The sequence below is a fragment of the Corythoichthys intestinalis genome, chromosome 1 (genome assembly GCF_030265065.1).
Source record: "Corythoichthys intestinalis isolate RoL2023-P3 chromosome 1, ASM3026506v1, whole genome shotgun sequence".
Taxonomy (NCBI): domain Eukaryota; kingdom Metazoa; phylum Chordata; class Actinopteri; order Syngnathiformes; family Syngnathidae; genus Corythoichthys; species Corythoichthys intestinalis.
The window spans coordinates 2,771,807-2,796,251 of record NC_080395.1 but is presented as its reverse complement, the minus strand read 5'-3'; the positions used below and the strand labels follow the sequence as shown (position 1 = coordinate 2,796,251).

The 24,445-nt window shown below is 38.2% G+C and overlaps 1 protein-coding gene across 1 annotated transcript in view; it reads left to right on the top strand.

The window, feature by feature from the left end:
- The window catches only part of si:ch211-186j3.6 (neural-cadherin), a 689,510-nt gene that overhangs the window by 574,028 nt on the left and 91,037 nt on the right, over positions 1–24,445 (top strand). The window contains exons 30-32 of the mRNA XM_057844439.1: positions 2,250–2,377; positions 2,457–2,580; positions 16,931–17,111. Of these exons, the coding sequence (XP_057700422.1) occupies positions 2,250–2,377; positions 2,457–2,580; positions 16,931–17,111 (433 nt within the window). The remainder of the gene's footprint in view (positions 1–2,249; positions 2,378–2,456; positions 2,581–16,930; positions 17,112–24,445) is intronic.

Sequence of the window (24,445 nt, the reverse complement as noted above, 5' to 3'; positions counted from 1 at the left end):
CATTTTTTTTGCCTTTGAAGTTTTGAGGCAGCCCGGAGGGTCTTTTTCACTCTTATCCCGCCAGCCAATCAGGGCCCGGCTTTGATTAAATTAGCGTGCTGGAAATTGAACCGCGAGCAACAGTTAATGAATTAAGCTTTTATATTTCGATGTTGTTCTCACTTTAATTGTATGTATTGTTTGCCTACAAATGGCTTCCATTTAGTCATTTGCAGTCAAATGTTGACATTTTTTACTTACCCGATGAGACATAATGACATAGCAGCCAAAATCAGATTTTTAGCCCATTCAGATTGAAACTGGATGGTTCTTTTGTATTTTGAACTACTTGGGGTGCATAGGGCAAAATGTCTTTTGGTAAATGTCATTTTTTTGGTTGATGGCAAAATGGCTTTTGGCACATGGCAGTTTTTTGGCATATGGCAAAATGGCTTTTGGTATATGCCATTTTTTGGGTAGATGGCAAAATGGCTTTTGGCACATGGCATTTTTTGGCATGTTGCAGGTTTTTTTTTTTTTTTTGCATATGGCAAAATGGCTTTTAGTTTATGGCTTTTTTTTTTTTTTTTTTTTTTAAATATATATAACACAAAATGACTTTTTGCATATGGCATATGGCAAAATGGAGTTTGGTTTATGGCAATTTTGGGGGGGCATATCGCAAAATGGGTTTTGGTATATGGCAGTTGTGGGCAGTTTTGGGGGGGTATATGGCAAAATGGCTTTTGGCATGTGACAAGTATTTTGGGGGGCATATGGCAAAATTACTTTTGGTATATGGCAGTGTTTTTTGTATGTGGCTTTTGGCATATGGCAGGGGTTTTTATTGCATATGGCAAAATGGCTTTTAGTATATGGCAGTTTTTTGTTTTTTTTTTGGTATGACCCAAAATGGATTTTTGCGTATGGCATATGGCAAAATGGAGTTTGGTTTATGGCAATTTTCTGGGGCATATCGCAAAATGGGTTTTGGTATATGGCAGTTGAGGACAGTTTTTGGGGGGTATATGGCAAAATGGCTTTTGGCATATGGCAAGTCTTTTGAGGGGCATATGGCAAAATAACTTTTGGTATATGGCAGTGTTTTTTTGTATGTGGCTTTTGGCATACGGCATTTTATGGCATATGACAAAATGGATTTTGGTATATGGCAGTTGTGGGAGGTTTTTGGGGCGTATATGGCAAAATGGCTTTTGGCATATGGCAGCTTTTTTTGTAAATGGCAAAATGGCTTTTAGTGTACGGCTTTTTTTGGGGGGGGGTGTTTTGCAAAATCCATTTTTGCATATGGCATTTGATGGCTTATGGTGAAACTGATTTTGGTATATGGCAGGTGTGTGCAGTTTTTTGGGGGGGGGTATGTGGCAAAATGGCTTTTGGTATATGGAATTTTTTGGGTATATGGCATAATGGATTTCGGTAAATGAAATAGTCAGAGACAACTACTACTACTACTTTTGAGGGTGTTTGGCAAAATGGCTTTTGGCATATGGCAGTTTTTTTTGTATATGGCAAAATGGCTTTCGGTATATGGCAGTATGTGGGTATATGGCAAAATGGCTTTTGGCATATGGCAGGTTTTTTTTAAGCGTAAGGCAAAATGACTTTTGGTATATGGCAATGTTTTTTGTATGTGGCTTTTGGCATATGGCAAATTTTTGCATGTGGTAAAAGGCTTTTGGCACATGGCATTTTTTTGGCATAAGGCTTTTTTGGGGCCATATAATAGTTTTTTGGCAAATGGCAAAATGTATTTTGGTATATGGCAGTTTTTTTGTATGACAAAATAGCTTTTTAATATGTAATTTATTTTGAGATATGGCAGTGTTTTTGGTTTTTTTTTGGGGGGGGGGGGGGGTTTGTCATATGGCATTATTCCTTTGGGTATACAGCAATTTATTGTTTTTTTGCATATCGTGCACATCCATGCCATTGACGGCCATGTACGTCCAAATTTCCCCTTCGTTTTCAATGGCGGAAAAACGTGTGCTTGTGATTTTTGACCATTCGCTTACCATTACAGCGCATTCAACTGGCACCCAATTAAGACCTGTCAGGTGTGTCAATAATGTGGCCAGTCTGAACAGACTCAGATCCGATTCAGACACTTGCTAACAATAGTGTGAACAGTCAGTACTGAAAAACAGATTTCGGGAGAAATCCAATTGGGATCGGATACGCCTGCAGTCTGAACGCAGCTTAACTTTCTTTTAGATTTCTGCAGTACCGTCGTTGTCTTTTGCCCTCAGGAGGTGCGCTTCACCTTAGATCGCTGCTCGGGGGCGGCGGTTATGGAGATGGAGGGTCTGGGAAGCTGGCTGACCACAGAGGACCACTCGTCCTGCGAAGTCACCGCCACCACGCCCAACACGGACCGGTAGGCTAGGCCTGCGTTTTATTATTACAGTTTTGTTATATCGTCTTAACACTTAGCTTTTTATTCCCGATGTTTTTAGATATTTGAACACGAGTCAAGTGCTGCAGCTGGGCGGAGTCAACGAGGACATCCCGTACATGTACCCACAGCTTCAACATAAACACTTCACGGGGTGTATACGAAATCTGGTTGTGGACAGCAAGGTAAGCATGTTTGGAATGATATTGCTAATCGATTTTACACCCTTTGGTATGTTATATTACAAAAAATATGCTTTGAAGTAGGGCTGTCAAAATTATCGCGTTAACGGGCGGTAATTAATTTTTTAAATTAATCACGTTAAAATATTTGACGCAATTAACGCACATGCCCCGCTCAAACAGATTAAAATGACAGCACAGTGCAATGCCAACTTGTTACTTGTGGTTTTTGGAGTTTTGTCGCCCTCTGCTGGCGCTTGGCTGCGACTGATTTATTGTTAATTAATTGATGTAATTATTGACATCAACAATGGCGGGCTACTAGTTTATTTTTTCGATTGAAAATTTGACAAATTTTATTAAAACGAAAACATTAAGGGCCGCCAGCAGCTGATCACCTCCGAGGAGGAAGGTCGCGCCACCCGGCCTCATTTTCTCATTTTTCTTGCCTTTTTGTTTTGAGGCAGCCCGGAGGGTCTTTTTCACTCTTCTCCCGCCAGCCAATCAGGGCCCGTCTTTGATTAAATTAGCGTGCTGGAAATTGAACCGCGATCAACAGTTAATGAATTAAGCTTTTATATTTCGATGTTGTTCTCACTTTAATTGTATGTATTCTTTGCCTACAAATGGCTTCCATTTATTCATTTGCAGTCAAATGTTGACATTTTTTACTTGCCTAAAGAGACATAATGACCTAGCAGCCAAAATCAGATTTTTAGCCCACTCAGATTGAAACTGGATGGTTCTTTTGTATTTTGAACTACTTGGGGGGCATAGGGCAAAATGTCTTTTGGTAAATATCATTTTTTTGGTCGATGGCAAAATGGCTTTTGGCACATGGCAGTTTTTTGGCAGATGGCAAAATGGCTTTTGGTATATGCCATTTTTTGGGTAGATGGCAAAATGGCTTTCAGCATATGGGATTTTTTGGCATATGGCAGGGGTTTTTTTTGCGGATGGCAAAATGGCTTTTAGTATAAGGCAGTGTTTTTGGGGGGGGGTCTATTACACAAAATGGCTTTTTGCGTATGGCATATGGCAAAGTGGAGTTTGGTATATGGCAGTTGTGGGATCTTTTTGGGATGTATATGGCAAAATGGCTTTTAGTAAATGTCTTTTTTTTGGTAGATGGCAAAATGGCTTTTGGCACATGGCAGTTTTTTGGCAGATGGCAAAATGGCTTTTGGTATACGCCATTTTTTGGGTAGATGGCAAAATGGCTTTTGGCATATGGCATTTTTTGGCATATGGCAGGTTTTTTTTTTGCGGATGGCAAAATGGCTTTTAGTATATGGCAGTTGTTGTTTTTTTTTTTGATGTATTACACAAAATGTTTTTTTGCGTATGGCATATGGCAAAATGGAGTTTGGTATATGGCAGTTGTGGGATCTTTTTGGGGGGTATATGGCAAAATGGCTTTTGGTATATGGCAATTTTATGGGGGCATATCGCAAAATGGGTTTTGGTATATGGCAGTTGAGGGCAGTTTTTGGGGGGTATATGGTAAAATGGCTTTTAGTATATGGAAGGTGTTTTTTTTTGTGTGTATATTACACAAAATGGCTTTTTGCGTATGGCATATGGCAAAATGGAGTTTGGTATTTGGCAGTTGTGGGATCTTTTTTGTAGGGTATATGGCAAAATGGCTTTTGGTATATGGCAATTTTTGGGGGGCATATCGCAAAATAGGTTTTGGATAGGGCTGTCAAAATGATCGCGTTAACGGGCGGTAATTAATTTTTGAAATTAATCACATTAAAATTAGGGCTGTCAAAATTATCGCGTTAACGGGCGGTAATTAATTTTTTGAATTAATCACGTTAAAATATTTGACGCAATCAACACACAAATGCCCCGCTCAAACAGATTAAAATGACAGCAAAGTGAAATGTGTAGTTGTTGTGTTTTTCGGAGTTTTATTGCCCTCTGCTGGCGCTTGGGTGCAACTGATTTTATAGGCCTCAGCACCCATGAGCATTCTGTATATAAGTAATTTTTGACATCAACAATGGCAGGCTACTAGTTTTTTTTTTTTTTTTACAAAAATTTTACAAATCTTATTCAAACGAAAAAATTAAGAGGGGTTTCAATATAAAATTTCTATAACTTGTATTAACATTGATCTTTTAAGAACTACAAGTCTTTCTATCCATGGATCACTTTAACAGAATGCTAATAATGGTAATGCCATCTTGTTGATTTATTGTTTTAATAAACAAATACAGTACTTATGTACCGTATGTTGAATGTATATATCCATCTTGTGTCTTATCTTTCCATTCCAACAATAATTTACAGAAAAATATGGCATATTTTATAGATGGTTTGAATTGCGATTAATTGCTATTAATTACGATTAATTAATTTTTAAGCTGTAATTAACTCGATTAAAAATTTTAATCGTTTGACACCCCTAGTTAAAATATTTGACACAAATAACGCACATGCCCCGCTCAAACAGATTAAAGCGTCCGCTTGTTACTTGTTTTTTGGTGTTTGGCGCCCTCTGCTGGCGCTTGGGTCCAACTGATTTTATGGGTTTGAGCACAATGATGGTGTCATTATTGACATCAACAATGGCGAGCTACTAGTTTATTTTTTGATTGAAAATTTTACAAATTTTATTAAAACGAAAACATTAAGAGGGGGTTTAGTATAACATTTCTATAACTTGTACTAACATTTATCTTTTAAGAACTACAAAACTTTCTATCTATGGATCGCTTTAACAGAATGTTAATAATGGTAATGCCATCTTGTTGATTTATTGTTATAATAAACAAATACAGAACTTATGTACCGTATGTTGAATGTATATATCCATCTTGTGTCTTACCTTTCCATTCCAACAATAATTTACAGAAAAATATGTTATATTTTATAGATGGTTTGAATTGCGATTAATTACGATTAATTAATTTTTAAGCTGTGATTAACTCGATTAAAAATTTTAATCGTTTGACAGCCCTAATTATTATATTAATTCTGAAGTATGTGGGATTAACTCTAGAAATCGTTATTTATATGACAAACATAACATGCTTTTATTTTGAAATGTTCACCGGAGGTACGTTTGCTAAACCGCTAACCGAAAGCTTTTTAAGCTGTAATTAACTCGATTAAAATTTTTTATCATTTGACAGCCCTACTTTGAAGTGAAAACAGTATGCTGCAAACTCTTCAAAGTGTTTAAAAAAACTACAAAACAATGTTTGTGTTGGGATTTTTTTGTATCCACATCTCCGGTAAGTTCATTGGAAAGGTTTAGATTTGATTTTGCTGTGTGCCTACCCGGACTTCCTCGCGACAGTCAAGGTTTTATTTTAATTTTCGCTGCTCCGGCGGAACAATTGAAGCTTGACTAAAGTGAACACGGTGGCCTTTGTGAGCCTCCAGAGCCTGAAATGTGAGCCGCAGATCCTGTTTTCTGCTTAGCCTAGCACGGCGCTAACCTGTGACTGGCATGCTTTTACCTCGCCGGGCCTTTGAATACCGCTGTGCTTGTCCAACTCCAAAAGTAGACTCAAAATTCTGTCTTTTCACACCCCCCGAGAGGTCCGGTAGCTAGCAGACGGAATAGCACATTTTTTGATCAACTTTTTCGAGAGGAGAGCAAGTGCCAGGAATTCTTTGAAGTTTGAGTCGATGTTCAGAAATCAAATCATTTAAGAAAAGAAAAGAGAGAGGAGAGACATGATTTGGGGGCATTGTGATAAAATGAGTAAAGAATTTTTAGTAGGGTTGTTCCGATCATGTTTTTTTGCTCCCGATCGTTTTAGTATGAGTATCTGCCGATCCCGATATTTCCCGATCCGATTGCTTTTTTTTTGCTCCCGATTCAATTGCAATCATTCCCAATAATTTTTCCCGATCATATACATTTTGGCAATGCATTAAGAAAAAAATGAATAAAACTTGAACGAATATATATATTCAACATACAGTACATAAGTACCGTATTTGTTTATTATGACAATAAATCCTCAAGATGGCATTTACATTATTAACATTCTTTCTGTGAGAGGGATCCACGGACAGAAAGACTTGTGACTTTGTATATTGTGACTAAATATTACCATCTAGTGTATTTGTTGAGCTTTCAGTAAATGATACTGTAGCCATGCCCAACTGCATGATGGGAAGTGGAACCATGACTGTGCGTAGTGCTACCAATTGATGTATGTTCTCTGCGTTGTGAAATAACATAAAGGGTTAAAAAAAAGATCAAATGCTACGTTGCTTCCCCACATTGCTTCCCATGATATTTCTAATCGTAGGGAGAGGGATTTAGCCAATTAAAAAAAGGCTCCAAAGGCTTCCAAAATTCACTCTACTCATTTTACGCTGCCTTTTAGCTCTCTATGTAGGTAAATCGGCGCCATTACAGATTGAGCGCGACTATACGTGAGTGGGTCATGCAGCGCATGCATTAATTGCGTTAAATATTTTAATGTGATACATTTTTTAAAAAATTAATTACCGCCATTATCAGGATAAATTTGATAACCCTACTTTAAGCCAAAACTAAAGACTCTGGATGAGTGTAACATATCATACATCTGAAACGTAAAATACAATTAGAAAACAATTTAATCCAAAAAAAAAAGTATGTATATATATATATATATTAAAAAAAGGCATGTCCGATATTTTTTTGCCGATTCCAATACTTTGAAAATGACGTGATCGGACATCTCTAATTTTTAGTAGGTCTGCAGCTATCGATTATTTTAGGATTTAGTCGAATAATCGATGAACAAGTTAGTTCGAATAATCGAGTAATCGGATAAGGAACATGAAAAATTAAAATACCAGAGCCGAGCCTCAAACGGTATAACAAATAAATAAATAAATGAGGATCTATGTACAACAAAAGACAAATTGGCTAACTTACATAGCAAAAGTCTGCTAGCTTAAATGCTATAGAATGCTAACATTTTTTTACAATGCTCTTAACAAATGGTTCAGACACATATTCCCACACAAAACCGCTAAATACACCTATAAACTGAATTACGAATGCATTAAAAAAAACATTAGCTCAAACAAAAACTTACCTAATGTTGGTCTTAACAGGGAGCAGTTGGATCCAGCCACGTGAAATGAGGCAGACCAGAGGGCCGTGTATCAACTATCAACTCTAATCAATAAAACAAAATGCAAACACTTTCAAAATAAACCATGACAACGCTACTTTAATTAAACGAATACTCGAAGCAACATAATTTAATTCGAATATTTTTTTTCTAATCGAATACTCGAGTTAATCGATTAATCGTTGCAGCACTACTTTTTAGACAAAACACTGAAAATGGCAAAGGTTAAGGCTACATATTGAGATAAAAGGAGAAAAGTGGAGTGCAACAAGTGAAATGAATGAATGAAATATTTATTGTCATCATCATCGGTATCATTGACAATCATTGACAATTACAAAATGTGATATAATTTACCCGAAGGAAGAAAGAACCGAAGAAAAAAGACAAAGGCAGACGGGAGGAAGCATAAGCTTATCATTTTCCCGTCCTAAAGATGCACAATCAGACATGGTACAGTTACATACATCACATGGCCACAAACTTTACAATAACACAATCAACAATCTGGGTTTACAATAACTTAGCGTCCAGTCAAGCAGCTCTCGTGCACAAGATTAGTGGTCTGAGTTTCAGGGCGTACAAGGTTATGGCTTTGTCATTGTCCCTGACATTCTAGCATCTATTTGTTGTGGGAACATTTTGTTATGGCTATGTGTGTGGCAAAAATGTTACAGTTGTGGTCAAAAGTTTACATACACTTGTGAAGAACATAATGTCAGGGCTCTCTTGAGTTTCCAGTTATTTCTACAACTCTGATTTTTCTCTGATAGAGTGATTGGAGCAGATACTTCTTTGTCACAAAAAACATTCATGAAGTTTGGTTCTTTTAGGACTTTATTATGGGTGAACAGAAAAAAGTGATCAAATCTGCTGGGTCAAAAATATACATACAGCAGCGCTAATATTTGGTAACATGTCCCTTGGCCGTTTTCACTTCAATTAGGCGCTTTTGGTAGCCATCCACAAGCTTCTGGCAAGCTTCTGGTTGAATCTTTGACCACTCCTCTTGACAGAATTGGTGCAGTTCAGTTAAATTTGACGGCTTTCTGACATGGACTTGTTTCTTCAGCATTGTCCACAAGTTCTCAATGGGACTTTGGGAAGGCCATTCGAAAACCTTAATTCTAGCCTGATTTAGCCATTCCATTACCACTTTTGATGTGTGTTTGGGGTCATTGTCCTGTTGGAACACCCAACTGCGCCCAAGACCCAATCTTCGGGCTGACGACGTTAGGTTGTCTTGAAGAATTTGAAGGTAATCCTCCTTCTTCATTATCCCATTTACTTTCTGTAAAGCACCAGTTCCATTGGCAGCAAAACAGCCCCACAGCATAATACTACCACCACCGTGCTTGACGGTAGGCATGGTGTACTTGGGGTTAAAGGCCTCACCTTTTCTCCTCCTAACATATTGCTGGGCATTGTGGCCAAACAGCTCGATTTTTGTTTCGTCTGACCACAGAACTTTCCTCCAGAAGGTCTTATCTTTGTCCATGTGATCAGCAGCAAACTTCAGTCGAGCCTTAAGGTGCCGCTTTTGGAGCAAGGGCTTCCTTCTTGCACGGCAGCCTCTCAGTCCATGGAGATGCAAAACACGCTTGACTGTGGACTCTGACACCTGTTTTCCAGCAGCTTCTAATTCTTGGCAGATCTGCTTTTTGGTGATTCTCGGTTGAATCTTCACCCTCCTGACCAATTTTCTCTCAGCAGCAGGTGATAGCTTGCGTTTTCTTCCTGATTGTGGCAGGCACTTTATACTTACAAACAATTGTTTGCACTGTTGCTCTTGGGACCTGCAGCTGCTTTGAAATGGCTCCACGTGACTTTCCTGACTTGTTCAAGTCAGTGATTCGCTTTTTCAGATCCATGTATGTATATTTTTGACCCAGCAGATTTGTACATATTTCATCATAAGATTAATGCCTCCACAACAAAAGGCATGCTTATTATTCGTTTTAAACAGTACCTTTTCCATATACTCAGTAAGCTGGACATTTGAATCAGGAGCTAGGTAGACGCAGCAGATTATTATGCTTTTACAATCATAATATAATCGTGTAAAATGTCCGAAAGATGAAAGAACGAGTTGAAATTTGTTCAAATCGGTACAGAAATGGCCACAGTGAGTGAAAAGTTGAAGTTCAAATCGAAGTACAAAGTGGCCAATAGTCTAAACTGTCAAAAACTAGGAAAACCATTGGGAACCAATATATCGTTTTAAGAATGTGTCACTGTTTTGAAAAGAAACCATCAGGTTGCTACCAAAATCCTCCATTAGAATAGTGTCTACGTTAGCTTACTGGCTACCGCTGATGGCGCAAGACATCCAAGTCATTTTTGACTGGATTGGACATGTAGCGCCGACTATGGCACAGTCTTTTGTGGGCATTTACACGTCACTTCTTGTTCATTTTAGGACATTTACAGGTTACTTCCTGTTGATTTGGAGTCACTTCCTATTCATTTGGGGATAGTCTTGAGTCACTTCCTTCACAGTAAACCAAAATACATAGAAAGGTACCGGAAATGCCCCAAAACCAAAATGAAATGACCTGCAAATGCCCTAAAATCAATAGTACGTCACCTATTAATGGCTCAAATAATCATAAGGTGACCCGTAAATTCCCAAAATCAACAGGAAGTGATCCATAAATGCCTCAAAATCAACAGGAAGTGACCTGTAAATGTCCAGATTCAATAGGAAGTGACCTGTAGATGTCACAAAATCAACAGGAAGCGACCTGTAAATGCCCAAAATCAACACAAAGCAACCGTAAATGCTCAAAATCGACAGGTAGTGACCAATAAATGTTAGGTTTTGTGTTGGTTTTCTCCTAGTGTAACTTGTACCTGTGATTGCCCATTGATTTCACCTCTTGCACCTGTTCCTAGTGTATCCTCCAAACTGCATCCTCCTGTGTTACCCAGCTGTTCCTCGTTGTCTCGTTACCCCTTGTCTTCATGTGTGTATATAAGCTCCCATTTTCTTTTCACTCCTTGTCCATTGTCAATTCCCATGTGCTCGTCGGTGTTCTCAAGTTTTCTCCGTCCAAGTCCTTATGTTCCTCGACGTAAGTTTTTGATATCAAGCATTTTGTTAGTGACCTGAGTTTAGTTTGTTTCTATGTTTTTTGGATCCCCACAATTTTTTTTTTTGTTAGCCTTAATTAAATCATTTTGCACTGCCGGTCTGCCTCCCTGCTTACCTGCATTTGGGTCCACACAACCTGTCTGCCCACGTATTCCTGACAATAAATGCCCCAAAACCAACAGGTAGGGAAGGTAAATGCCCCAATATCAACAGGAAAGGACCTGTAAATATTCAGAATCAACAGGAAGTGACATGTACTGCCCAAAAATCAAGAAGAACTGATCGTAAATGCCTCAAAATCAACAGGAAATGACCCGTAAATGCCCTAAAATCGACAGGAGGTGACCTGTAAATGTCCAAACCCAACAGGAATTGACCTGTAAATGCCCTACATCAACAGAAAGGGGCCGTAAATGCTCAAAATCGACAGGTAGTGACCAATAAATGCCCCAAAACAAACCGGAAGGGAAGGTAAATGCCCCAATACCAACAGGAAATGACCTGTAAATGTTCAGAATCAACAGGAAGTGACGTGTAAATGCCCAAAATCAAGAAGAACTGACCGCAAATGCCTCAAAATCAACAGGAAATGACCCATAAATGCCCTAAAATCGACAGGAAGTGACCTGTAAATGTCCAAACCCAACAGGAAGTGACCTGTAAATGCCCCAATATCAACAGGAAATGACCTGTAAATGTTCAGAATCAACAGAAAGTGACGTGTAAATGCCCAAAATCAAGAAGAACTGACCGTAAATACCTCAAAATCAACAGGAAATTACCCATAAATGCCCTAAAATCGACAGGAAGTGACCTGTAAATGTTCAAAATCAACAGGTAGGGACCCTAAATGCCCCAAAATCAAGAGGAACTGACAGTAAATGCTTCAAAATCAACAGGAAGTGACCCATAACTGCCTCAAAAGCGACAGAAAATACCCATAAGTGCCCCAAAATCAACAGGAAGTGACCTGTATGTGTCCTATCTCGACAGAAAGTGACTGGTAAAGGCCCCCAAAATCAACAGGAAGTGACCTGTAAATTCCACAAAAATAATAGCAAATGCCCTAAAATCGACATGAAGTCACCCATAAGTGCCCCAAACTCAACAAATTCAACTCAAATTCCACAAGAAGTGACCTGTCCATTCCCAAAATCAACAGAGAGTTACCTGTAAAATGCCCCAAAACTAACAGCACGGCAGGCCCAGGCCATTTTGGGGCCCTAAGCAAAATAATGCAAGGGGCCCATATTTTTGGCCCCCCAGTGTACTGTGAAACCCATACATGCAATCCAACCCATATGCCCATATTTTGTATATTAATCAGATTTTGTTGCACTGCATACTTCAAACTTCTCACCCCAAATGATTGTCAGTACTTACAGTAGATAGCGCCAAACCTTTATCTAAAAGAGGAAAGAAAGAAGTTAAGGAAGAACTTTTATTTTTTTAAGCTTGTAATCAAGTATCAAAACTCACAAAAGTCAACTAAAGCAAACGGTAGTAAACAAAATGTAAATTAAACAATTGCCAGATTGGGGCCCCCTAGTAGTCAGGGGCCCTAAGCAGCTGCATAGTCTGCGTATAGGCTGGGCCGGCCCTGACTAACAGCAAATGACCCAAAATCAACAGGAAGTGACTCAGGATTGCCCCAAAATCTTTTGTAGGTGATTACACGTCACTTTTTTGTTCATTTTAGGGCACTTACAGGTTACCGATTGATTTTGAGTCACTTCCTATTTATTTTGGGGAGATTCTTGAGTCACTTCCACCACAGTGAAAGACAGGCTTTCATTAACTCTGAAACTTTATCTCTTCTAGCATTTTGTGTAAACATGCTACAAACCGTCATACAAATTAGAATCAACTTTTTCCTTTGCCTGAAGTCCCAAAAGACTTAATTTACAATAAAGAAAGTCATATGCCAACAACGTGTGCCGCTCGAATGGCGCTCCAACACAAAAGGCAGAAATAATCAAATACAGAAATTCATGAGCAATCGCAACCGAACGTATACAGTCGACCTCGCCGTGAACCGCCCCATCCACTCCGAAAAAGGACAATTTATTCTGATTTGATAACAATCGAACAAAAACTCGGTGGGTTCGCGAGTTCAACGGGTTTTGATGAGTACTTCAAGCTAACTGTATATTTGTCTTACTAGCATGATGCTAAAGAAACAGCAAGCAAACATAATTAGCTAAACTCATAATCTTTTATATTTTTAATTTGATATTGATGCTAAAAAGAAATCTGGATAATTGATAACATTTTTGATACTATATAAATTAATATATATTAGGACTGTCAAAATTATCGCGTTAACGGGCAGTAATTAATTTTTTAAATTAATCACGTTAAAATTAGGGCTGTCAAATGATTAAAATTTTTAATCGAGTTAATTGCAGCTTAAAAATTAATTAATCGTAATTAATTGCAATTAATCGCAATTCAAACTATCTATAAAATATGCCATATTTTTCTGTGAATTATATATATATTCTGTAAAACAAATTGTTGGAATGGAAAGATAAGACACAAGATGGATATATACATTCAACATACGGTACATAAAGACTGTAGTGGGCATTTCACTCTACTGTCATTTAAATCTGTCTATGCTGCCCTCACTCCGAAGCGTCTACTTTTTCCAAAGCTAGACAGCTAGTGAACGACGCCTTAATAATCAGACTTCTTCCTTTTTCATCTGATTTATGAATAAAATGGCCTCAAACCATTGTCCTCTTTAGACCCTCGTAAAACTACAAAAAAAGTACACAAGCATTGCATTAGCAACAACGTTAGCTTAGCACGCTATACAGGTTCACTAAACATAAACAAAAAGTGTCCCATACAAAAAATAAAACATTTCGCTTATTAACATAATATGTACATTCTTTACAACAACCATACTTACGGACAAATCTTGTCCAAGGATCATATAAGCACAACAGAGATGTCGTGCAGCCATATTGAACTGGCAAGAAAACAATAAACCATGTCGCAAAGCGACCACAAGAGTTCGCTGTTAGACAGCACAAAAAGCCTTGCTGTAAAACTTACCAAAAGGCAGAATACTGTCTGAGCGGGACGTGTGTTAATTGCGTCAAATATTTTAACGTGATTAATTTAAAAAATTAATTACCGTGCGTTAACGCGTTAATTTTGACAGCCCAAGTTAAAATATTTGACGCAATTAACGCACATGTCCCGCTCAGACAGATTTAAATGACAGTACAGTGAAATGCCCACTTGTTAATTGTTTTATGGAGTTTTGCCGCCCTCTGCTGGCGCTTGGGTGCGACTGATTTTATAGGCTTCAGCACCGATGAGCATTGTGTAAGTCATAATTGACATCAACAATGGCGGGCTACTCGTTTATTTTTTGATTGAAAATTTTACAAATTTTATTAAAACGAAAACATTAAGAGGGGTTTTAATATAAAATTTCTATAACTTGTACTAACATTTATCTTTTAAGAACTACAAGTCTTTCTATCCATGGATCGCTTTAACAGAATGTTAATAATGTTATTTGCCATCTTGTTGATTTATTGTTATAATAAACAAATACAGTCCTTATGTACCGTATGTTGAATGTATATATCCATCTTGTGTCTTATCTTTCCATTCCAACAATTTATTTTACAGAATATATATATAATTTACAGAAAAATATGGCATATTTTATAGATGGTTTGAATTGCGATTAATTGCGATTAATTACTCGATTAAAAATTTTAATCGTTTGACAGCCCTAATATATATATTAGAACTGTCAAACGATTAAAATATATATTAGAACTGTCAAACGAATAAAATTTTAATCGTTTGACAGCCCTAATATATATATAGATATATATTAGAACTGTCAAACGATTAAAATTTTTAATCGAGTTAATTACAGCTTAAAAATTAATTAATCGTAATTAATCACAATTAATCGCAATTCAAACCATCTATAAAATATGCCATATTTTTCTGTAAATTATTTTTGGAATGGAAAGAAGACAAGATGGATATATACATTCAACATACGGTACATAAGGACTGTATTTGTTTATTATAACAATAAATCAACAAGATGGCAAATAACATTATTAACATTCTGTTAAAGCGATCCATGGATAGAAAGACTTGTAGTTCTTAAAAGATAAATGTTAATACAAGTTATAGAAATTTTATATTAAAACCCCTCTTAATGTTTTCGTTTTAATAAAATTTGTAAAATTTTCAATCAAAAAATAAACGAGTAGCCCGCCATTGTTGATGTCAATTATGACTTACACAATGCTCATCGGTGCTGAAGCCTATAAAATCAGTCGCACCCAAGCGCCAGCAGAGGGCGGCAAAACCCCATAAAACACAATTAACAAGTGGTGTTTCCCTGTATCGTCATTTAAATCTGTCTGAGCGGGTAATATGCGTTAATTGCTTCAAATATTTTAACGTGATTAATTTTAAAAATTAATTAACGCCCGTTAACGCGATAATTTCGACAGCCCTAATAGAACAAGTATTTGATACACTGCCAATGGGTTTTCCCATTGGCAGTGTATCAAATACTTTTTGAGTCTGAGTTGAGGCTAAAACTGGGCTATATCTTAGGGGTTGAAGCTTGATGCTAAGTTAAGATGATATATCTCAGACTCAAAGCGTTAGGACCAAGTCCAGAACGAAACTTCGGGTTCGGAAAAGTCAAACTGCTCAGCTTTAAGGCTAGAAACTGAGTCACGATCAAACTTTCGAGAGGTTGATGCAAAGTAATGCCATGACCAATACTTTGAGGGGCCAAGACAGGGTCCAACCTAAGACCTTCAAGTTTGGTGAGGTCTATTGAAACAAAATGCATCGTAGTCGCTGTGAACTATTTAAATCTTATAACTAGAACTATGTTCTTGTAACTGAACAGTGGCTATTGTTTAGTCTGAGTTGAGACTAATACTGGGTTGAAGTGTTGAAGCTTGATGCTAAGTCAAGACGATATCTCAGACTTAAAGCATCAGGACCAAGTCCAGAAAGGAGCTTTGAGACAAAACTTGAAAACTTTAGTCTACTGTTGAGACTGAAACTCGATGCTTAGTCATGATGATATCTCAGACTTAAAGGGTCAGGACCAAGTGCAGAATGAAACTTTAAAGGGGTTGAGACAAAGTCATACCGCTCGGCTTTGTGGATAGAGATCGAGTCAAACTTTTCAGGGGTTAATGCAAAGTCAAGCCATGATCATGTGCAAAACTTTGAGGTATTAAGCCAGGGTCAAACCTAAAACCTTAAGGCAGGGGTATCCAAACTGGTCCGCAAGGACCCCTGTAGGTTCTGGTTTTTCTTTCTACCGATCGAGTACAGACAGTTCAACCAATGAGGTTTCTGCTAAAACAGGCAGCACCGACGTTCTTGTAACTGATCAGTGCTAAAGAGGGTATTTTTGAGTCTGAGTTGAGACTAAAACTGGGCCATATCTTAGGGGTTGAAGCTTGATGCAAAGTCAAGATGATATCTCAGACTCGAAGCGTTAGGACCAAGTCCAGAACGAAACTTTGAGGGCTTGAAACAAAGTCAAACGGCTCAGCTTTAAGGATAGAAATCGAGTCAAGGTCAAACTTTCGAGAGGTTGATGCAAAGTCATGCCATGACCAATTCAAATACTTTGACCGGTCAAGACAGGGTCAAACTTAGGTCCTTCAAGTATTTGAGATCGAGTCAAATCATTGTCTTTGACATGTTGTGGGCTTGAGACAGCGTGAAAGCAGTGTTTTTTTTTTTTAAGTCAAGACCAAGACTTTGAGGTAGAACCAAAGAGATTCAAAGCCAGAATCTATGGCTGTCAGGCACTGGCCATGAGTTGCACCGCAGCCTTGTAGAAAGTGATTAGAAGGAAGTTTGTCACGAGCTCTCTCTTCCTAACTTGAGTCACTTGGGAGCTTGGAAGAGTTGAAGTGAATTTCTACATCTGGGCATGAATTGTTGAACCGCTAGTTCTTCAAGGAGCCTAGCATTAAAGGCTCCTCTTCGGACCTCTCATCATTCTGTTTGAGCGTGAAGCAGCTTCTCCAATCACTGAACTCCAACAAAGAGAGATGGCTCACTTCCACATCCGCCGCGCCGCTTTTCATAACCGACTCCCTTTCTTGTCTTTGTGCCCGTCTCGTGTATCCTCCAGATGTACGATCTGAGCTCCCCGGCCGACTCGCGGTCCAGCTCGCCGGGCTGCCAGACCACCGACGGCAGCTGTGTCAACATGGGTTACCCATCCTGCGGACGCCGCGGACGTTGCCATGGCGAGTGGGGCTCCTTCAGCTGCCAGTGCGTGCCCGGATACACCGGGCAGCAGTGCGACCAGGGTAAGGACAGTGCCGTGTATTAGTATTGTGTCAGAATATCGATATGCCAAGATAAATACTTAATATTTGATGAAAAATATGGACAGCTTCACCACACACTGCCACATTTTTGTTAAATGCATCAAGTAGTGCGGCATCCTAAAACTCCCCAGTGTAAATAAAGCAGCACTGTAGAACCCATATTTTTGCTCAAATGTAAATATTTACAGTGCCCTCCATAATTATTGGCACCCCTGAAAAAGGTGTGTTTTTTAGCTTCTAATATTCTAAAAAAGAGAAAAATCCAACCTTCAATACAAGTGCATTCATTCAGTGGGGGTAAAAAATCACACAAAAATGTACACAGTGCTTTGGTCAGATGAGACCAAGATTGAGCTTTTTGGCAACAAACACTCTAAGTGGGTCTGGCGTGCCACAAAAGATGCGCATGCTGAAAAGCACCTCATACCCACTGTGAAGTACGGGGGTGGGTCAGTGATGCTGTGGGGCTGTTTTGCTTCCAAAGGCCCTGGGAACCTTGTTAGGGTGCATGGCATCATGAATGCTTTGAAATACCAGATTTGAAATCAAAATCTGTTGCCCTCTGCCTGAAAGCTAAAGATGGGTCGTCACTGGGTCTTTCAGCAAGACAATGACCCTAAACATATGGCCAAATCTACACAGAAATGGTTCACTGGAGACAAAATCAAACTCCTCCCATGGCCATCTCAGTCCCCAGACCTTGTTTTGTTGGCAAAAGGGGGTTGTACAAAGTATTAACACCAGGGGTGCTAATAATTGTGACACACATTATTTGATGTCAAATATTTTTTTCTTTATGTGGGATTTTTTTCCCCACTGAATGAATGCACTTGTATTGAAGGTTGGATTTTTCTCTTTTTTTCCATTAAGGTCGCATATTATTTGAATAATAAAAAAATATATAATAGAAGCTAAAAAACTAGGGCTGTCAAACGATTAAAATTTTTAATCGAGTTAATCACAGCTTAAAAATTAATTAATCGTAATTAATCGCAATTCAAACCATCTATAAAATATGCCATCTTTTTATGTAAATTTTTGTTGAAATGGAAAGATAAGACAGAAGACGGATATATATTCAACATACAGTACATAAGTACTGTATTTGTTTATTATAACAATAAACCAACAAGATGGCATTAACATTAATAACATTCTGTTAAAGCGATCCATGGATAGAAAGACATGTTGTTCTTAAAGGATAAATGTTAGTAAAAGTTATAGAAATTTTATATTAAAACCCCTCTTAATGTTTTTGTTTTAATAAAATTTGTAAAATTTTCAATCAAAAAATAAACTAGTAGCTCGCCATTGTTGATGTCAATAATTACACAATGCTCATTGTGCTTAAACCCATAAATTCAGTTGCACCAAAACGCCAGCAGAGGGAGGCAAAAAACACAAGTAACAAGTGGACATGACACTGTGCTGTCATTTTAATCTGTTTAAGCGGGGCATGTGCGTTAATTGCGTCAAATATTTTAACGTGATTAATGAAAAAAATTAATTACCGCCCATTAACGCGATAATTTTGACAGCCCTAACTGATATTGGAAGGAATTGTGTTGTCTGTGTTCTGTGTGGATTATATGAATTTTTATTATTAATTGTCTTACATGTATGACTGATGTTCAGTTGGCAAGGGGAGTCCATTCGCTAGATAGGGACATCTTGAGGCCGATTGGTGGTACTACTATGACGTATGAATAGAACCATCTGCTGGCCAACATGTGCATTGCGGAAACAGGTCTATTTGAGGCGATAATGACGATTTACATGCAAAATTTTGGGAAATATACAAACTGTATCGTTATATCGCACAGTACTAGTGTCTCATAATTGACCTTTCAGCAGCTCAAAAATACAAAGGTTTAGCATTTTAGCTTATCCGCCGTATTCCAAAAGGATAGGGTTCAACAGGTGAGGAAACAAATCGGAATGTTGGTTTTAAAAATGTCGCTAGCGTTTCAACATTTGCATGCTTTTGATCAGGAGTCCAAAAGAAAAGACTTGCTTTTTTTTTTTCACAATTCACAACAAATTTGTCGCCTTGTACTCCTCAAGGTTTGAAGTTGTTTCATATCAGAGCAGGATGAAAAATGGATTGAGTGCTAATCAATGATCAATGACAGAGAGCGCAAAGTGATGGATGTAATACATCATGCAAAAGGAAACAAAGCCTGGCAGAGGAGCCGAAGAAACAACTGGCAGCTAGACAAACGCTCTCTAAATCACACGCGCGAGGCGTCACATCCAAAACAAATGAAACGACAGGGCGCGTCCGCAGCGTGACAACTCCAAAGAGAGGAAACAAATGCGTGAGAATCAAACAAAATGACAAAGACAGACCACATTCAAAAAGCTTTTGCCTGGGATTCTAAACTAAAACGTTGTTAGTTCACTCCAGAGAGGAGATGGAAAATTGTGACAATTATCTTGTCTATTTTGGAAGCTCGGGAAAGTGCCTCTGCCAAAGCTTGGCGTCGTTCCACTCGAGTAATACTCCCCAGAAAAAAAGCATTTTTTTAACGAAATGGACAAACGTTCTTTCGCTGTCACCCGTCCGCTTCAATTGGATTGGGCGTGTACTAGTCGTATACTCGGTGAAATTCACATTAGAACTAGAAACCTTCTGGAGAAATTAATCTGGGTCTTTGCTGTGTGGCTATACAGATCTTATCCCCGCCCAGGGCTAGCAATAGAATGGACAAACATGTCCGTCAATGGCATTAAAGAAAGTAAATGCCATTAGAAATGAATGGGAAATTTGGACGTCCATGGCCGTCAATGGCAGGATCCTCCATAAGCGTCAATGGAATCGGGGAAGTTTGGGGGACACGTCCTATTGATCTCTGGTCATTTCCTGTTGTTTTGGGGTCCTTTTTTTTGCCATTGAAAATCAATGGGAACGAATTTTGACATCCATAGCCGTCAATGGCATCGACTTACATAGGCGCTAATGGAATCCAAGAACATTGGCATCAATAGAATGGACAAACATGTCCGTCAATGGCATTAAACAAAGTAAATGCCATTGGAAATGAATGGGAAATTTGGACGTCCATGGCCGTCAATGGCAGGACCCTCCATAAACGTCAATGGAATCGGGGAAGTTTGGGGGACACGTCCTATTGATATCTGGTCATTTCCTGTTGATTTGGGGACACTGTTTTTTTTTCCCATTAAAAATGAATGGGAAAAATTTTGGCATCCATAGCCGTCAATGGCATCGACTTACATAGGCGCTAATGGAATCCAATTACATTGGCATCGATAGAATGGACAAACATGTCCGTCAATGGCATTAAACAAAGTAACTGCCATTAGAAATGAATGGGAAATTTGGACGTCCACGGCCGTCAATGGCAGGACCCTCCATAAACGTCATTGGAATTGGGGAAGTTTGGCAGACACGTCCTATGGATATCTGGTCATTTCCTGTTGATTGGGGACATTGTTTTTTTCCATTAAAAATGAATGGGAAAAATTTTGGACGTCCATGCTGTCAGTTGCATCGAGTTACATAGGTGTCAATGTAATCCAAGTCCATTAGCATAAATAGACATGCATGGCCGTCAATGGCATCAATGCAATGTAAATTCCATTGGAAATCCCATGGGAAGTGAATGGGAAATTTTCCCATTAGAAATGAATTGGATATTTTTGGGCAAATTTCTGGGGAACCGTAAATCTTTATGCCCCTCACCGTCCCAGAATTTTTGATGTCTTAATTATGTGATTTGGTCAAAAACTGAAGCACAAGTAGTTTTGAAAAATGTTTTAAAAATCGGAAAATTGCCGTTTGCGGGCGAACGGAAAATTTTTCGACGCTACGAAACACTACTTGTTTTATAAACATTCCTGCTGCTGGACAGTATGTAAACAATCAGTCAGGCAACTAAATAGGCAGAACTCTATGTGAAATATTATTTTTTAACAGTGCAACGTGATTGATCACGCCGGCGTGATTGTAGGACTTCCAACTGCAAGCTTGTGTGTAGTGACCGTATTGTCCAATTAGTATAATGGAGTCATGTGGTCATTGTGATACATCTCAGTCATAAAACTATTAGAGCCACTGTGCTAGCATAAATAAAGCTAATCAAGTCAAAAGTATGGCGTGGTAAAGCTTTGGTTCGAAGTACATCTTCCTCAACAAGGCAATCAAGTAAATGTACGCAAGACTACCAACTTCTGTTTTTTTGAAGGCGTCATGAGTGCCCTCTAGAGGAAACATATTTTCTACCATGAAACTAGGAGAGAGTTTGAAATATGCACTTTCAAGTAGTGCTGCAACGATTAATCGATTAACTCGAGTATTCAATTAGCAAAAAATATTCGAATTAAATATTGTTGCTTGGAGTATTCGTTTAATTAAAGTTACATTTTGAAAGTGTTTGCATTTAGTTTTATTGATTTGGGTGGATACACTGCCTTCTAGTCCGCCTCAATTCCCATGGCTGAATCCAGGTGCTCCCTGTTAAGACCAACATAAGCTAAATTTTGTTTAAGCTAATGTTTTTTGAATTTTGAATTTGAATTTTTATGAATTTGTAGTTTAGTTTTATAGGTATATATAGCCTACTTTTTGTGGGAATATGTGTGTGAACCATTTGTTAAGAGCATTGTAAAAAAGTTAGCATTAGCAAGTTAGCACAATTTTTCCGTTTGTTGTACATAGATCCTCATTTGTTTGTTTTTTATACCGTTTGAGGCTCAGCTAATTTCATTTTTCATGCTCCTTATCCGATTAATTGATTATTCGAACTAATGATTTATCGATTAATCGACTACTAAAACAATCGATAGCTGCAGCCCTACTTTCAAGCAATGTTGACGGCAACAATCTTTCCAAAATAGGTTCTTTTTTAACAGTGCCACGTGATTTATCACTGACTGCATGCTAGTGCATATGTGGTCATATGATTGTATTGTTACGTCTGATTGGTGAAACTAGAAGTCAAAAGAGTAACGACTCTAGTGTAGCCCAAAGTAGGGGAGTAAAAGTTGTAGAGTAGCATTTCTTTTTCATTAAACCTACTCAAGTCAAGTCTGTTGTTGGGAAGGTGTCATGAGTGCTCTCTAGTGGATAGACATATTTTCTACCATGAAACTCAGAGTTAAGTGAGATCTGCACTTTTGAGTAATGTTTACCGCAACACTCTATTTGAAATAGTTTATTCTTTAACGATGCCATGTGATTGATCACGCCGGCGTGATCGTAGGACTTCCACCTGCAAGCCTGTTTGTGTGTGATGACTGTATTGTCTGATTAATAAAATGAAGTCATGTGATCATTGTTGATGCGTCTCAGCGGCAAAACTAGTAGAGCCACTGTGCTAGCATAAATTAAAGAGGCAAAAGAGTAACGACTCTAGCCCAAAGTACCGACGTAAGAGTAGCATTTCTTCTTCATTAAACCTAATTAAGTCAAAAGTATGGCATGGTAAAGCTTTTCTTAGAAGTACATTTTCCTCAAAAAGTTACTCAAGTAAATGTACGCGAGACTACCCACTTGTTTTTCGGAAGGTGTTATGAGTGCCCTCTAGTGGAAACTAGGGCTGTCAATCGATTAAAATTTTTAATCGAGTTAATTACAGCTTAAAATTTTATTAATCGTAATTAATCGCAATTAATCGCAATTCAAACCATCTATAAAATATGCCATATTTTTCTGTAAATTATTGTTGGAATGGAAAGATAAGACACAAGATGGATATATACATTCAACATACGGTACATAGGGACTGTATTTGTTTATTATAACAATAAATCAACAAGATGGCATTAAAATTATTAACATTCTGTTAAAGCGATCCATGGATAGAAAGGCTAGTAGTTCTTAATAGATAAATGTTAGCACAACTTATTGAAATTTTATATTAAAACCCCTCTTAATGTTTTCGTTTTAATAAAATTTGTAAAAAATTCAATCAAAAAATAAACTAGTAGCCCGCCATTGTTGGTGTCAATAATTACTTACACAATGCTCATGGGTGCTGAAGCCTTTAAAATCAGTTGCACCCAAGCGCCAGCAGAGGGCAGCAAAACTCCATAAAACACAATTAACATGTGGGCATTTCACTGTACTGTTATTTAAATCTGTCTGAGCGGGGCATGTGCGTTAATTGCGTCAAATATTTTAACGTGATTAATTAAGAAAATTAATTACCGCCCGTTAACATGATAATTTTGACAGCCCTAGTAGAAACATATATTGTCAACCATGAAACTAGGAGAGAGTTTGAAATCTGCACTTTAAAGTAATGTTGACGACAACAATGTATTCGAAAATGGTTATTTTTTAACAACACCCCACCGTGATCGTAGGACTTCCAACTGCATGCCTGTGTGTGTGTGGTCAAATGACTGTATTAGTACAGCCGCTGTGCTGGCATAAATTAAAGAGGCAAAAGTAGCCCAAAGTAGCGGAGAAAGAGTAGCATTTCTTCTTCATTAAACCTACTCAATACAACCCACTTCTGTTGTTGGAAAGTGTTATGAGTGCCCTCTAGTGGATAGACGTATATTGTACCATTAAAATCGGATAGAGTTTGAAATCTGCACTTTCGAGTAATGTTGACAGCAGCACTCTATTTGAAATGGTATATTTTTTTCCGGAGCCACATGATTGATCACGTCGGTGTGATTTTAGGACTTCCAGTTGCAAGCCTGTGCGAGTGTGGTCCAATGACTGTCTTGATACAGTACGTCTGATTGGTGGCACTAGTACAGCCACTGTGCTGGTATAAATTAAAGAGGCAACAGAGTAACAACTCTAGTGTAGCCCAAAGTAGCGTCGTAAGAGTAGAATTTCTTCTTCATTAAACCTACTCAAGTCAACCCACGTCTGTTTTTGAGAAGGTGTCATGAGTGCCCTCTAGTGAATAGACATATTTTCTACCATGAAACTAGGAAAGAGTTTGAAATCTGCATTTTTGAGTAATGTTGACGGCAGCACTCTATGTGAAATATATTTTTTTACGGCGCCATGTGACTGATCACGTCGGCGTGATCGTAGGACTTCCAACTGCAAGCTTGTTTGTGCGTGGTCATATGACTGTAATGTTACGTCTGATTGGTGAAACAAATACAGCTACTGTGCTGGTATGAATTAAAGAGGCAAAACAGTATTGAACTAGTGTAGCCCAAAGTAACGGAGTACTCAAGTCAACCCACTTCTGTTGTTGTGAAGGTATCATGAGCGCCCTCTTGTGGATAGACATATTTTCTACCATGAAACTAGGAAAGTTTGAAATCTACACTTTCGAGTAATGTTGACCGCAGCACTCTCTGTGAAACAGTTAATTTTT